Raw genomic sequence first — 13,921 nt, 5'->3', positions numbered from 1 at the left:
AATAACCAAGTATTTGGAATTAAACTCTTTCTAAAATTTTGAGTCCTAATGAAACTAATAAAATCAACCTTTAATCTGTTCAGCAAAGCTGGAAAAAACATAAAATACCAGGAACTATAAATTACAGCTACCCTCTACAGGAAGCTAAACTTGGATAACATGGAGTCTAAACAACTGTCTACTGAAAGAAATTAATAGGTTTAGTTAATTAGTTGCTTTCTTTCTATGAGCAACACATTCCTTCTAATGGCATCTGTTCTCGACTCCCAGAATTGTACTCAGCATGAACAATTTTTTATAAACTTTTGCAGAAGTGTTACTATCCATTTTACTCATTTTCTGCCAAAATGAAGACTTTTTTTTTTTCTATTATTTTGTTTGGATTCACTGTTCTGCAAGTTGCCCCTCATGAGCTTACTTAGCAAGTTCCATCCATCGAAGGATGTCAGGAGGGAGGCAGGTCTTGCCCCGAATTCGCTTGGTGAGAGGCTCTGAGGGGGTTAGGTAAAGCAGAGCCTCCTCAAGAAGGTGAATACCCCCAGGCTGCTGTAGACTGGCTAGGCAGCTAGCACGGACAGCGGCTGGGTCGAGGTTCAGCAAGTCTGCATGTTGGCAACTGATTTCCTGTGAAACCAAAAACACATGTAGCTGTTTAGCCTGTGGTACTTGGACCATATCTACACAAGTGATTAATTCACTTTACTAAACATAAAAGAAAGTTTTGACGTAAGTAGTAATATCACTAAAAGCTTCTCAGTGTGATTCTATTAACGAATTTTCCTTCATTGTTCCATTTACTAAAAAGAGGAAATGACCTTTTGTTTTCACATCTAGGGATTAATTTAAAGCAAGAAAAACACTGGCAAAATATGAAGATTAAAAAAACATGTGTGTGTATACAGATGTACACACACATATATATATATAATCCCAAAACACATATCCAAACAATTGCAATTTCCAGGAATACTTAGCCTGACTTGTTAAGACAAGCAGCTGAAAGATTTCATATCCAATCATCAAAGAGTGGCTGTATTCATTTGTGTATTATTCTATGCAACCTCTTTTTTTCCATCCAGAGGCTATAGAGGATTTCAGGAATTATTATAATGAGCTTTACTTTTAATTCTCAATGTGAGAGTCCTATAACCATCAAAGCAAAGAAATACAGGGACTGAGAGATAGCTTGGTCGGTAGAGTGCTTGCCTTGCAAGCACAAGGCTGTAGGTTCAATCCCCAGCACCAAAAAAGAAATCCTCGGTAGAAAGAAATACAAACTTTGAATCCATATATAGAATAACATGGAACCTTGTATCAGCATTTTCACTAGAACATCCACTACATTACAAGTAACAATAAATATCGATGAACATGTAGGGAAAAAGGTACATGCATACATTGCTGGGAGCTGGGGATGTAGCTCAGTTGAGAGAGTGCTTGCCTCACATGCACAAGGCCCTGGGTTCAATCCCCAATACCACAAAAAACAAAACAAAACATACATTGCTGGTGGGACTGCAAATTGGTGCAAACACTCTGGAAAGCAGCATGGAGATTCCTCAGAAAACTTGGAATGGAACCCCATTTAACCCAGTTATCCACTGCTCAGTTCATACCCAAAGGACTTAAAATCAGCATACAACAGTGACACAGCCACATCAATATTTACAGCAGCTCAATTCACAATAGTTAAGCTATGGAACCAACCTAGATGAGTGGATAAAGAAAATGTGGTATATATACACATGATGAAATACTACTCAAGAGCCATAAAAAAAAGAATGACTTCATGACTCTTGAAGGTAAATAGATGGATCTGGAGACTATCATGCTAAGTGACATAAGCCAAACCCAAAAAAAACCAAAGACAAATATTCTCTCTGAAATGCAGATGGTAACACACAACAAAGTAGGGGAGAGAAGAACAGAAGTTCAATGGATTAGAAAAAGGGGAATGAAAGGAGGGGAAGGGGAAGGGAAATAGCAAAGACAGTAGAATGAATTGGACATAACCTTCCTTATGTTCATATATAAATACACCACCAGTGAAACTCCACATCATGTACAACCACAAGAATGGGATCCTAATATATTCCATGTATATAAAATATGTCAAAATACTCTCTGTCAACTGTATCTAAAAAGAATAAAATAAAGAACAGCCTGTATGTGTGTACATGGGTTTCTATGCACATGGCACCTGTGCACATACCTTGAAAAGATGGTCCTTATATACTTGTGCCCTGGCTCAACCCACTCCCCTCACAGCTGCACCACACATATCAACTACTGGCCATATGGCCACTAGGTTGAATCATAGAAAATGTATATCCTCCTAAGCAATTAAATAAATAAAATGTTTCTCATAATTTGAGCTAGTGGTACAAGAAAGAAAATTCTCTTAACAGCAAAAAGTTTTGTCTTTGATGAAGTATCAGATTTGAGACACCACCACTCTAATTTGGAAAGGGAAGTTTATCTCAAGATAAAAAATATCTTAATTCTCTTCATTCCATAATTACTTATCTTCTAGGTTTCAGAAACAGTAAGAACAATGCTGTCCCTGATTGCATAAATTTTACGAGTCATTCATCCTTATGTTCATTAACAGAAGTCTTATGTAAACACCTTTAATGAATATATCACTATATTCGGGTGTTAGTCCTTCATTTGTAAATGCATGCATAATTTAAATGAGTTCTTTTAAATTTATTTTCGAGAAGATTGACTATTCTGTTCAATTCTATTTACAGTATCATTTTGGTTTATAAACACTAAGTTGCTGAGCAAAAGATAAATCTGTAGAAATATAAACTTTTAGTTTAGTTATTCTTGCTAGAACAACAGTCTTTGTAAATACTGAGCCAAATGTATTATGATGACCTGGGAAGAGAAAACAAACTACATTCTCAGATATAAACCCTTGAAAAGAAGGTCATGATAGCAAACATTGCAAACTGCAAGTCCTGATGTGCAAGTATGAAGCTTGTTCCATGTCTGATGGCAACCAGCAAGCTTTATAAGCTATTTACTCATTGATGGCTAATTACTCTCCTCATCAGTTACAGAAAGTCAGGTTTTTAGTAAATATCAGGTCAAAACTAGGAATAAAGATTTTAAAAATCACTTCAGAAAATAATGTAAAAAATAACTTAATCTGGGCAGAGCAAGATGGTGGACTAGAGGGAGGCTGCATTCCTTGTTGCTCCATGACTGAGATTCAAGTAGATGAAATACTGTTTCTCCGCGAGGCAGCCCTCGGTGTCCACCAATCCCCTGCTGTTTACTCCCGATTTGTCCACCATCTGCCAGCAGACTGCCCACATTTTGAGCACAGATGGCTTGCCTATCTGTGCCTATCATTCGCATTTAACTGTTTGCTCGCCTCTTGCCTGCCCCACCTCTTGCCTACCTTTCACCAATCCATCACCTGCCACCTGACATCCACCCGCTGTTAGCCTGAAATTCGCCTGCAGAACAACAGCAGATTGCTGGCTGCCTGCTGCCTGTTGCTGCCTGGAAGTTCATTGTCGCAGGACCTATGGGTTTGGTTACATGCAGCTGCTGTCATCTTGAGACACAGGCCAGGGCCTACAGGTTTGCTCCCACCACAGTTGCTATCTTGGGACCCGGGTGCCTCAGTATTGGGGACAAAGGCCAGGGCATGGAGATATATTGGGCTACCTGCAGGTATGGATGCACCTGAGGTCTTTCTGTTGGGTTGCTAGTGGCCACTATCTGGCTGCCTCTTTGCAGGATTGCTCCTTTTTGTGAGTGCATCCCTGGTGCTCTTTCTGCAAGCTGAAAGGGTATTGAGATCTTGGAATTGCAGCAGGGCAGAGCCTGGGGAAGCTGAAACCCAGGTTCATCAGATTGCAGCTGGGTTTGTATGGGCCAGTCTAGGTCTGATAAGCCCATGGAAAGCAGAAGACTAGGGGAAGTTTCCCTGGAGGGAGCACAGTTTGAAGAAACTGGAGAAAACCAGGCTCTCTCCAGCTCAGTGAGTCCTGAAGTAAACAGGGGAGAAGGGGCCAGCTACAGAGGGTCAGAAGACTGGAAGGGGGTGTGAAGGCAGCTTGCTATCAGCTCACCCACACAACTGGTCTGGCCCCCACTAGACTGGAGCTAACAACAAACTTCAGACAACCCCACCTATCAGCGGAAAAGGGAAGCTGAGAAAATTTTTGAAAGCCAACAAAAGCAATCGTTCAATTTTCCATCACTGAGACGTTCCTATTTTTTTTTTTTGCATTTTTTCTTACACCTCTACCATCTTTGAATCCAAAGATTTTTCATGCATCAATACATGGAGGAATGGGATGTCTGAATAGTATATTAGTGTTTTGTTGTATATTCTTATATTTTTACTTTTTAAAAAAAAAATCTGTATATATTTTTTCTCTCACCTGTCTCCCTGGATTTTTTCTCACTTCTCTCATACTAACAGCCAACCTCTATCTTCTCTCCTCCCCCACAAACACCACATCTTATACTACTTCTTTTCCCCCATTGTTCATCATTTGAAACAGTAAATCCTTTTAGCAAACTTACTGTTTATACTGTAGACAATAACTGAACATATCATTTCTATTTATTGTGACAAAACTGTAGACACCTTCATAGGAGCTATCTCTGGTTTAAGGTTATACACTGTTTCAGTTGGATGCTGTTAATATTGATCTTCCCCTTAAAGGTGAGGCACTGGAAACCTTCAGGGATTCTATATAAAACAATAGGGTAGAAAATGTACTGCCTTAGATCCATACTGCTAGATGGGAAGACACACAAACAACATGAAAAAACATGGAAACAAAGTGCCTCAAATAAACCAAAATGTTCCAACAATAGAATCCATAGACAACACAGTAGAAGAAATGTCAGAGAAGGAGTTTATAAAATACATAATTAGACTGATTGAAATAAAATATGGTATTAGAGAGAAAATAGAAGTGAAACATCACTTCAATAAAGAGGCAGAGATTATAAAAAGGAATCAAGCAGAAAACCTTGAAATGAAGGAAACAATAAACCAAACTGAAAATTCAAAGGCAAGTATCACCAACAGACTAGACCACTTAGGAAACAGAACTTCAGACAATGAAGACAAAATATACTCTTGAAAATAAAGTTAACCACACAGATAAGATGGTAAGAAACCGTGAACAGAATTTCCAAGAAATATGGGATAACATGAAAAGACCAAATTTAAGATTTATTGGCAAGAAGGCATGGAGATACAAACCAAAGGAATGCACAATCTTTTCAATGATGTAACGTCAGAAAACTTCCCAAATCTAAAGAATGAAATGGAAAATCAACTACAAGAGGCTTACAGGACCGACCCCACATGCACAAAATTACAGCAGATCCACGCTATGGCACATTATAATGACTAACAGAATGTGAATAGAATTTTAAAGGCTGTGAGAGAAAAAAAATCAAATTACATATAGGGAGAAACCAATTTGGATCTCAGCTGATTTCTCAATCCAGACCCTCAATGTCGGAAGGTCCTGGAATAACGTATATCAGCTCTGAAATAAAATGGATGCCAACTGAGAATTTCATATCCAGTAAAATTAAGCTTCAGATTTAAGATGAAATAAAAACCCTCCATGATAAACAAAAGTTAAAAGAATTCAAAACTAGAAAGCCTGCACTACAGAACATTATCAGCAAAATAGTCCCTGAGGAGGAAAGAAAAAAAAACAATGAAAATCAGCAAAGGGAGGAACTACACTAAAGGAAAGGTTCATCAAAGGAGAAACTAAGTCAAGTTAAAAACCAAAAATAAACCAAAATGACCGGGAATACAAATTATATCTCAATAATAATCCTGAATGTTAATGGTCTAAACTCATTAATTAAAAGACACAGACAGGCAGATTGGATTTTAAAAAAAAGACCAAACAAAATGCCATCTTCAAGAGACTCACCTCCTAGGAAGAGACATCCACAGACTGAAGGTGAAAGGTTAGGAAACATACCACTCACATGGACTATGTAAACAAGCAGATGTTTCCACCCTCATAGCAGACAAAGTGGACTTTAAACCAAAGTTAGTCAGAAGGGATAGAGGAGGACATTTCATACTACTTATGGGGATCATACACCAATAAAACATAAAATCGTAAATATATACAACCCCAAACAATGGAGCATTTACGTACATCAAACAAAACCTTCTCGATTTCAAGAATCAAATAGAGGGGCTAGGGTTGTGGATCAGTGGTAGAGGGCTTGCTTTGCACATGTGAGGCACTGGGTTCAATCCTCAGCACCACATAAAGATAAATAAGTAAATAAAAATATATTAAAAAAAAAAAGAAAAAAAAGAATCAAATAGACCACAACAAAATAATACTGGGTGACTTTAACACATCTCTCTCACCCTGGATAGATCTTCTAAACAAAAACTAAACAAAGAAATTAAAGAATTAAATGATACAATCAATGATTTAGACTTAATGGACATATATAGAGTATTTCATCCATCATCAAGCAAATACACTTTCTTCTCAGCAGTACATGGACCATATGTTATGCCACAGAGCAACTCTCAGCAAATACAAAAAAATAGACATATTACCCTGCATTCTATCAGATCATAATGGAATTAAACTAGAAATCAATGGTAAAATAAACTATAGAAGCTACTGCAACACCTGGAGACTAAATAGCATGACGTTGAATGATGAATGGACAGCAATTAGGGAGGAAATAAAAAAAATACTTAGAGGTAAATGAGAACACCAATACAACATATCAAAATCTTTGGAATGCTATGAAGGCAGTGCTCAAAGGAAAGTTCATTGCATTGAACTCATACATTAAAAGAATAAAAAGCCAACAAATAAATGATCTAACATTACATTTCAAAGCCCTAGAAAAAGAAGAACAAATCAATACCAAAAGCAGCAGAAGACAGGAAATAATTAAAATCAGAGCTGAAATCAATGAAACTGAAACCAAAGAAACAATTCAAAAAATTGACAAAACAAAATGTTGGTTCTTTGAAAAAATAAGTAAAATTGATCAACCCTTAGCCACACTAACAAAGGCAAAGAGACAGAAAACTCAAATTACTAAAATCTGTGATGAAAAAGGAAATATTATGACGGATACTACTGAAATAGAAGATAATTAGAAGCTATTTTGAAAATTTATACTCAAATAAAAGAGAAGACCTTGAAGACATTGACAAATTTCTAGAGACACATGAACTACCCAAACTGATGCAGGAAGATGTACATAAATTAAACAGATCAATTTCAAGCAATGAAATAGAAGATGCCATCAAAAGCCTACCAACCAAGAAAAGCCCAGGACCAGATGAATTCTCAGCCAAGTTCTACAAGACCTTCAAAGAAGAATTAACACCACTACTCCTCAAATTACTGCACGAAATAGAAAAGGAGGGAACCCTTCTAAATTCATTCTATGAGGCTAGTATCACCCTGATACCAAAACCAGACAAAGACACATCAAGGAAAGAAAACTTCAGACCAATATCCCTCATGAACATAGATGCAAAAATTCTCATCAATATTTATAGCAGCTCAATTCACAATAGCTAAACTATGGAACCAACCTAGATGCCCTTCAACAAATGAATGAATAAAGAAAATGTGGTATATATACATAATGGATTATTACTCAGCCTTAAAGATGAACAAAATTTTGGCATTTTCTGGTAAATAGATGGAACTAGAGAATATCATGCTATGTGAAATAAGTCAATCCCAAGAAAACTAATGGCAGAAAGTTTTCTCTGATAAGTGGATGCTGATCCATAGTTGGGTAGGGTGGGGTAAGGAAGAGTGTAAGGAATTTTGGATTGTGTAGATTGGGCTGTGGGGATGGAAAGGATAGTAGAATGAAACAGAGATTATTACCCTTTCTACACTTGATTACACTACTGGTGTGACTCAGCATCATGTACAGCCAGAAAAAAAAGAAAAAAGAAAAACTTATTCTGAAATACTGGCTTATGATTACTGAAATGTTTTTCTCCACAATGTGGACAAGATAAGAACAATGAAGGAATTCTACTTACAAACTGTAAACCAAGAGAAATACACCTAATTATAAAGGGAAGCTATGTTTACAATTTCATGCTCTATCAAAAAGAATAAAACAGAAAAACTAAGTATTTCATCTCAGAGAATTATAACCTAATAAGTTTATTTTATAAACTAATATCCTACTACTGATGAACAATATTTTTAAAAAGAATTTAATTACTTCAGGGAGGTCATGAGATACATAAATATTAAAATGAATCAGAGGTTTTTTTTCTATAAGGGAAGATGTAATGATCCTTGTTTGGGATGATACATGAAACATTTCCTATATGAGAAGACAATCTTTTGATAAGAGTATTTAGGTAGTAACTGAAAGCACACCTATGTTAAAATTCTCTGCTCAAATAATGTCACTTTTAGAAAGAACTTCTCCAATCACTGCATCAAGGTATCAATATGGGCACATATACCTGCCCTTGTCAAGAAGCTACCTACCACATTGTTACAACCTTACGCTACTTTAACACTTGGGTATTAAGTGCTAGGATACACCACTACCTAACACTTTTGTTCTACATTTTTCTGTGGACTGCCTGTCAGCTATCAAGAAAGCAGTTTCTTGGAAGGCAGGGATTTTACCCCTTCATTGCCAGGCATGTGCTCAATCAACATCTCAGAAGGCAGGAGAGAATTTGGTGAAATACTATATATAGAAAAACAACTAAACAAAACGCAGAGTTTAATCAAAACATTAAAAGGACTGGCTGATTACAAAATAAACTTTTATAACAAAATTGATTTCAGATTATCCAGTCATATATAAGATGGGTGTTTTTTTTTGATGGAAAAAAGACAATAAATTACACATGATCATTTAAGAAGAGGTGACCTAAATAATACTTCTACTCTGTTAAAAACCTTGTTTCTATCAAGTTTCCCCTTGAAAAACAAAGTGATAATGGCATTAGTCATGCAATGCCAAGGCAGATGATGCATCTTTTATGAAGAACTTGTGCAGACACTTACCTGGATGCAAGAGACAAACGGTGGAAAGGAAAAAAAAGTGGTATTAAGAAAATGATTAAAGTCTTGGAGCAACTTTTGAGTTATCTTGTTTTTTTCAGACTTCGTCTTAAATTTATCCATCTCTTTCAGAATCCCAGAAAACAAGCTACTAAAGAGCTGTTTTGCAATTATTGGATCTCTCTACAACAAATTAAAAATGAAAACAAATTAGGGTCTAAAGTAAAAAAGCTATAATTCACCAGTACTATCAGAGCATTACTTAAAAATAAAACTGCTGCAAACATTGTTTTGAAAGTATAAGATGGTATCACACAAGGGGAGTATTTGGAATTTAACCAAATATATCTGATTATATATGCTATGAGTACATGGACCTTTGACTTAAAGAGAATAATTTAAATTTAATTTAATCAGTACGTAATAACACAGGTCATCTGAGCTGAGTTTGGAACCCCAATTCCTCATCATTCAACTGAGGCTGACAAACAAACCTCAGAGGGTTGAGGTGAAGATTTACCAAGATAACACATGTAGACAGGGCACACAAGAGAGCAGGTGTCAACATCACTACAGAGGCAGTGATATGAGACACCAGGGAACTAGGAACTGAGAAATAATGGACCCTAGAAAGACAGGGGTCTTTCCCTTGCCCCACATCCAAAGAGACCTGGGGCTTTATCACATTATCCAATCTTCACTAACTTTCAATCTACATCTGTAAGCATGTCTAATCACTGCCTCAAGGTCACAAGACTATTAGAATTTAACATGAGGCTGAAGGCACTTTATGATAATAAAGTGCTGCACTAGTCAGTAACGTGAATCTGTACACGGGAAGAAAAACACATCTATCTATATACATGTGTGAGTGCAGAGGAAATGACAATGAGCAAGGCCTATAGTCTATTAACACTGCTGTACCAGTTTCAATATGTAGGTCTTAATATTGCACTATAGTCACATAAGATGTCTCCACTGGGGGATGTTGGGGAAAATGTAAATGAACTATATACCATTTTTTACAAATTCCTATTAATTCATAATTATTTAGATAAAATAAAAAGCTAAAAAACTTAAACAGTAAAAGGCTAAGCACATATAATCTATGATTATAATCAATATTAGTATTGGAAACTTAAGTACAATAAAAAATAAGGCACTATATTTAGGTACCCAGCATAATGGCTTATACTCACACACACAAACACCTCTCTGATTTTTTAAAAAATTATTATTTCAATAAAAGTCAAGGAATCTTAATCAGGCCTTTGGGGGTAAGAATTCATCTAGGAAATATCGTCCCCTTGCAAAGCTTTACTTTGTATCTTAATAACTTAGATAAATATTTCCAGTCCTCTGTTATTGAGTTATAAGAGAAAACCAATCCCACTGATGAACTTATTTCCCTCATTCCCCTAAGAATGCATTTTGGATAAGAAATGATTTCAATGATTTAACTGGCTTGGCACTGTAAAGATTACAATGATTTTTTTACACATTATTTCATTCTAGAATTAATGGATACAAAAAATTTCATTCTACAATTAATGGATAAGAAAAGCATCTTTTTACTCTTTTTTTTTTTTTTTTTTTTTTTTTGATAAAACCTAGGGCCTCAGGTGTGCCAGGCCACCACTGAGACATCTCTGACCCATAAAAACAGAGTTTATTCTGAATTTACAGATGGAGACCTGTTGCTCAGAGCATTAACTGACCTGACATGGGCATGCACTTTCAGTTTTAGGGCCCAATTCTTGTTAATTCTAAGTCAGAGTACTCCCACAGGAAAAGAAGTCCTAGAACTAGGAAATGGCAGAGATGGGACTTGGAACAGTTTTTAAACAAAGTCCACCATTTAGGACAATCCACACTTCATTTATGACAGTGTCGCCTGAACAGTTCTTCCTTATATAGAGCAGACCCATGGACCCACAAATGGCTTTTAACCCGTCAACAAAAAACACAGTAGTCAGGGCAGACCTGGGCCACAGCCTGCAATGGATTGATCAGGCTGCTGTGCTGAATCTGGATGTCAGGAAGATCTCCATGACGGTAACTTCTGTACAGAACAACCCTGGCATCTTGCTTCATTTTTAACTCACTCTTGATTTCCTATAATCACCAGAACCAAAGAAGAAACATTAGATTTCTCTTTAAGAAAATCAGATGCATAAGATATGAAATTTCCAGGATCCATCTTTAACATAAAGGTAAAGAGACAATCATTTTTATTCACACTGGTTTAGTCATTATGCCTTACCAGTTTGTAGTAAATAAAATTCTATGGCAAGTAAGCAGTGAAAGGATTACTTAAATATTCATTATGAAGTAATCTGAATATTTACAAAATCAGAAGATTTGATTATAAACTTTTAAGAAATATAACTGTGGTTCCTTTAATTCTTCTAAGAGTAAGCCTGGCCTCAAAGGACCAGAGTGATGTGATGTTTCCACCCTGCCTGGAATATGTTTTCAACTTTTTCTTTAACATTTGGGAGCCATCGCTGTATTATCTCTCCAGAGAGGCTTTCCACCACTTCTTAACCCAGTTCTTTCTGAGACGTGTTCATTACTTGGTTTATTTCTGACATTACATATTATAATCTCAACTTATTTTTCTGTCTGTCATGCACTGTACTGGGCTCCATGAGGGCTTATATTCTGTTTACTTCTACAATACAGTGCCTGGCACTGAGTAAAATGCTCTAGACTTATTTGTTCAATGAATACATGGCCATGGATGTCCAGCCTTCAGATGTCTAATTATATCTATGCAATCCTTATTACTGGGCAACCACTTCACAAATGAATGTCCACGTCAGAGAAAATGCATGACCATGCACTAGAATATGTCTAGTAACTACACTGATCAATAATTACAAAACTCTTCTTTGTATCAGGTCAAAATGTTTTCCTGCAACATCTACCCAATAATCCTGGTTTCTCTTCCTTCTACTGAGTAGATATTACCATTTTCTTCAGGCAGGCCTTGTTGGGTTTCAGGTTTAATCAGGAGCCCCAATTTCTCTGAGGAGGTAATGGAGGAAGAAAGGGTCCTAAATACATCCTGAATTTAGACCATACTTTTCAAAAGAATGGTTGTAATTACAGAGTCAAGAAGATAAAAAGTACACTTTCTCCTCACAAAAGATTCAGAGGAACTATTCAACTGCTTCATATTCACATTTAGAAGTATATTAAATAGCTGAGGGCTCACAATGAATTGAAACGATGACAGGGTTTTAATTTACAATCTACACTTTCTTGGAAATTTAGTCATAATTACTGATTTAAGCAAAACTGAAGCTATAGTTAAATGTATTCTTTTCATTATTTTTTTTTTCTTTTCTTCTGTGGTACTAGAAATTTAAACAGGGGTGCTCTATCACCATTTTTATTTTGAGACAGTGTCTCACTTAGTTGCTGAGGCTAGCCTCCAACTTGCAATTTTCTTGCCTCAGCCTCCCAAGTCGCTTGGGATTATAGGCAAGTGCCACTGCACCCAGTCATTATTTCTACATTATGAGAAATGTGTAACTATTAATTCATGCCATACTTGTGTCTTCAATCACAACTTCATCAGAGGAGTCTGGATTTTCTGGTAGACCTGCTTACTTGATCCTTGGGGCTGCCAAACCTTCCCTGTCCTATAGTCCCAGTTGTGGGCCTCAATCCTACATGGGCCCTCTGGTCTTGTGGTAGAGAGTTGGGTTAATCCCTTCTCAGCAGCTGATGTTGTAGGGTACAAAATCAAGGAATGACTAACTGGTGGTCATGGTTCCACCCGTGGAAAAAACTAAGCTGTAGAGATACAAGAATGAAGCTGAGTTGCACCTAATAGTAGAAAGAGGAAGAACTAGATCCTAGCAGTATGTGAACCAAGCAGACCACAGATTCAGGAGGATAAAGTTTCTCACCAGACTTCGTAAGCACCCTTCACACCCAGAGAGATCAGAGGAGCTTTGGTTCATATGTAACCTTAACACTCACAGTGCTGTTTCTGCAATTTTGATTTTCAAACCAACACTGGAACCAATATCTGACAGAGAGTTTATTTCCTTGTATACATGCTGTGATAGAAAACAGGCATTTCTGATCAATCACATTTGTGAAAAAGATACAAACCTTTTCTCGTTTTTGTTCATCAAGACCTTTTTTGGCATAAATCAAACTGAGTTTTTCTCGGTCCTTTAAAAATCGTCTGCGTAGTCTGAGTATTTCTGTTCGGTTGTTTGTGCCTGAAGGACAGAGTGGGGTTGGTTACTGACAGTCAATTCAATATGTGCACTTGACCTCAACTCCTTCCCAGGATTCCTAAAGTGAAAATGTGTGTTTTTTCCACTTCTATATTTTTACTTAGTGTTTTCTATAAAAATTTTTTTAAAGTTGTCAATGGACCTTTTTATTTAATTACTTTCTTTATTTGTGGTGCTGAGGATTGAACCCAGGGCCTCACACATGCCATACTCTACCACTGAACCACAACTCCAGCCCCACTTAGTGTTTCCTTAAAGACATAAACTTAGAAGGAATAGTAAGAGGGGACACAAGATTATTGTGTCTGAACAATTCTGAAAGCTAAAGAATAAGAGAGTGGATCCTGAAGAGAATCTGAAAGGTTCAGGATATGGTTGGACTGAAGAAGGGTGAAAGCAAGGCTGCAATAGCAGGTCTGATGTGAGAGCAGAGTACCCACATGCATTGTGGGACCTGGGAATGGACACAGGGCTACAAGGTAGGAAAGGCCATCCCAGCATCTGTAGTGCACAAGAGGACTTCTGAAACCTGCAGTGGCCTTCACATGTGTCCATGTGGCCCTAACATGCTAGCAGGAGGCCTTCAGCTTGCAGGCAGCAGAGTAGAAAGCTGGG

General features: G+C 36.9%; 1 protein-coding gene across 5 annotated transcripts in view; it reads right to left on the bottom strand.

The window, feature by feature from the left end:
* The window catches only part of Prkdc (protein kinase, DNA-activated, catalytic subunit), a 176,274-nt gene that overhangs the window by 40,415 nt on the left and 121,938 nt on the right, over positions 1 to 13,921 (bottom strand). For all 5 annotated transcript variants that reach the window (XR_007107939.1, XM_047547399.1, XM_047547401.1 and 2 more), the window contains exons 60-63: positions 13,176 to 13,288; positions 11,031 to 11,162; positions 9,051 to 9,230; positions 419 to 624 (exon numbers count right to left, since the gene is read on the bottom strand). Coding sequence is in view for 4 of the 5 variants with exons in the window: in XM_047547399.1 (XP_047403355.1) it covers positions 419 to 624; positions 9,051 to 9,230; positions 11,031 to 11,162; positions 13,176 to 13,288 (631 nt within the window). In the remaining variant the exon portion in view is untranslated. The remainder of the gene's footprint in view (positions 1 to 418; positions 625 to 9,050; positions 9,231 to 11,030; positions 11,163 to 13,175; positions 13,289 to 13,921) is intronic.

Source organism: Sciurus carolinensis, chromosome 1 (genome assembly GCF_902686445.1).
Source record: "Sciurus carolinensis chromosome 1, mSciCar1.2, whole genome shotgun sequence".
In the NCBI taxonomy this organism is placed as follows: Eukaryota; Metazoa; Chordata; class Mammalia; order Rodentia; family Sciuridae; genus Sciurus; species Sciurus carolinensis.
The sequence above is the reverse complement of the archived record's forward strand: the minus strand, read 5'-3'. Positions and strand labels throughout refer to the sequence as shown.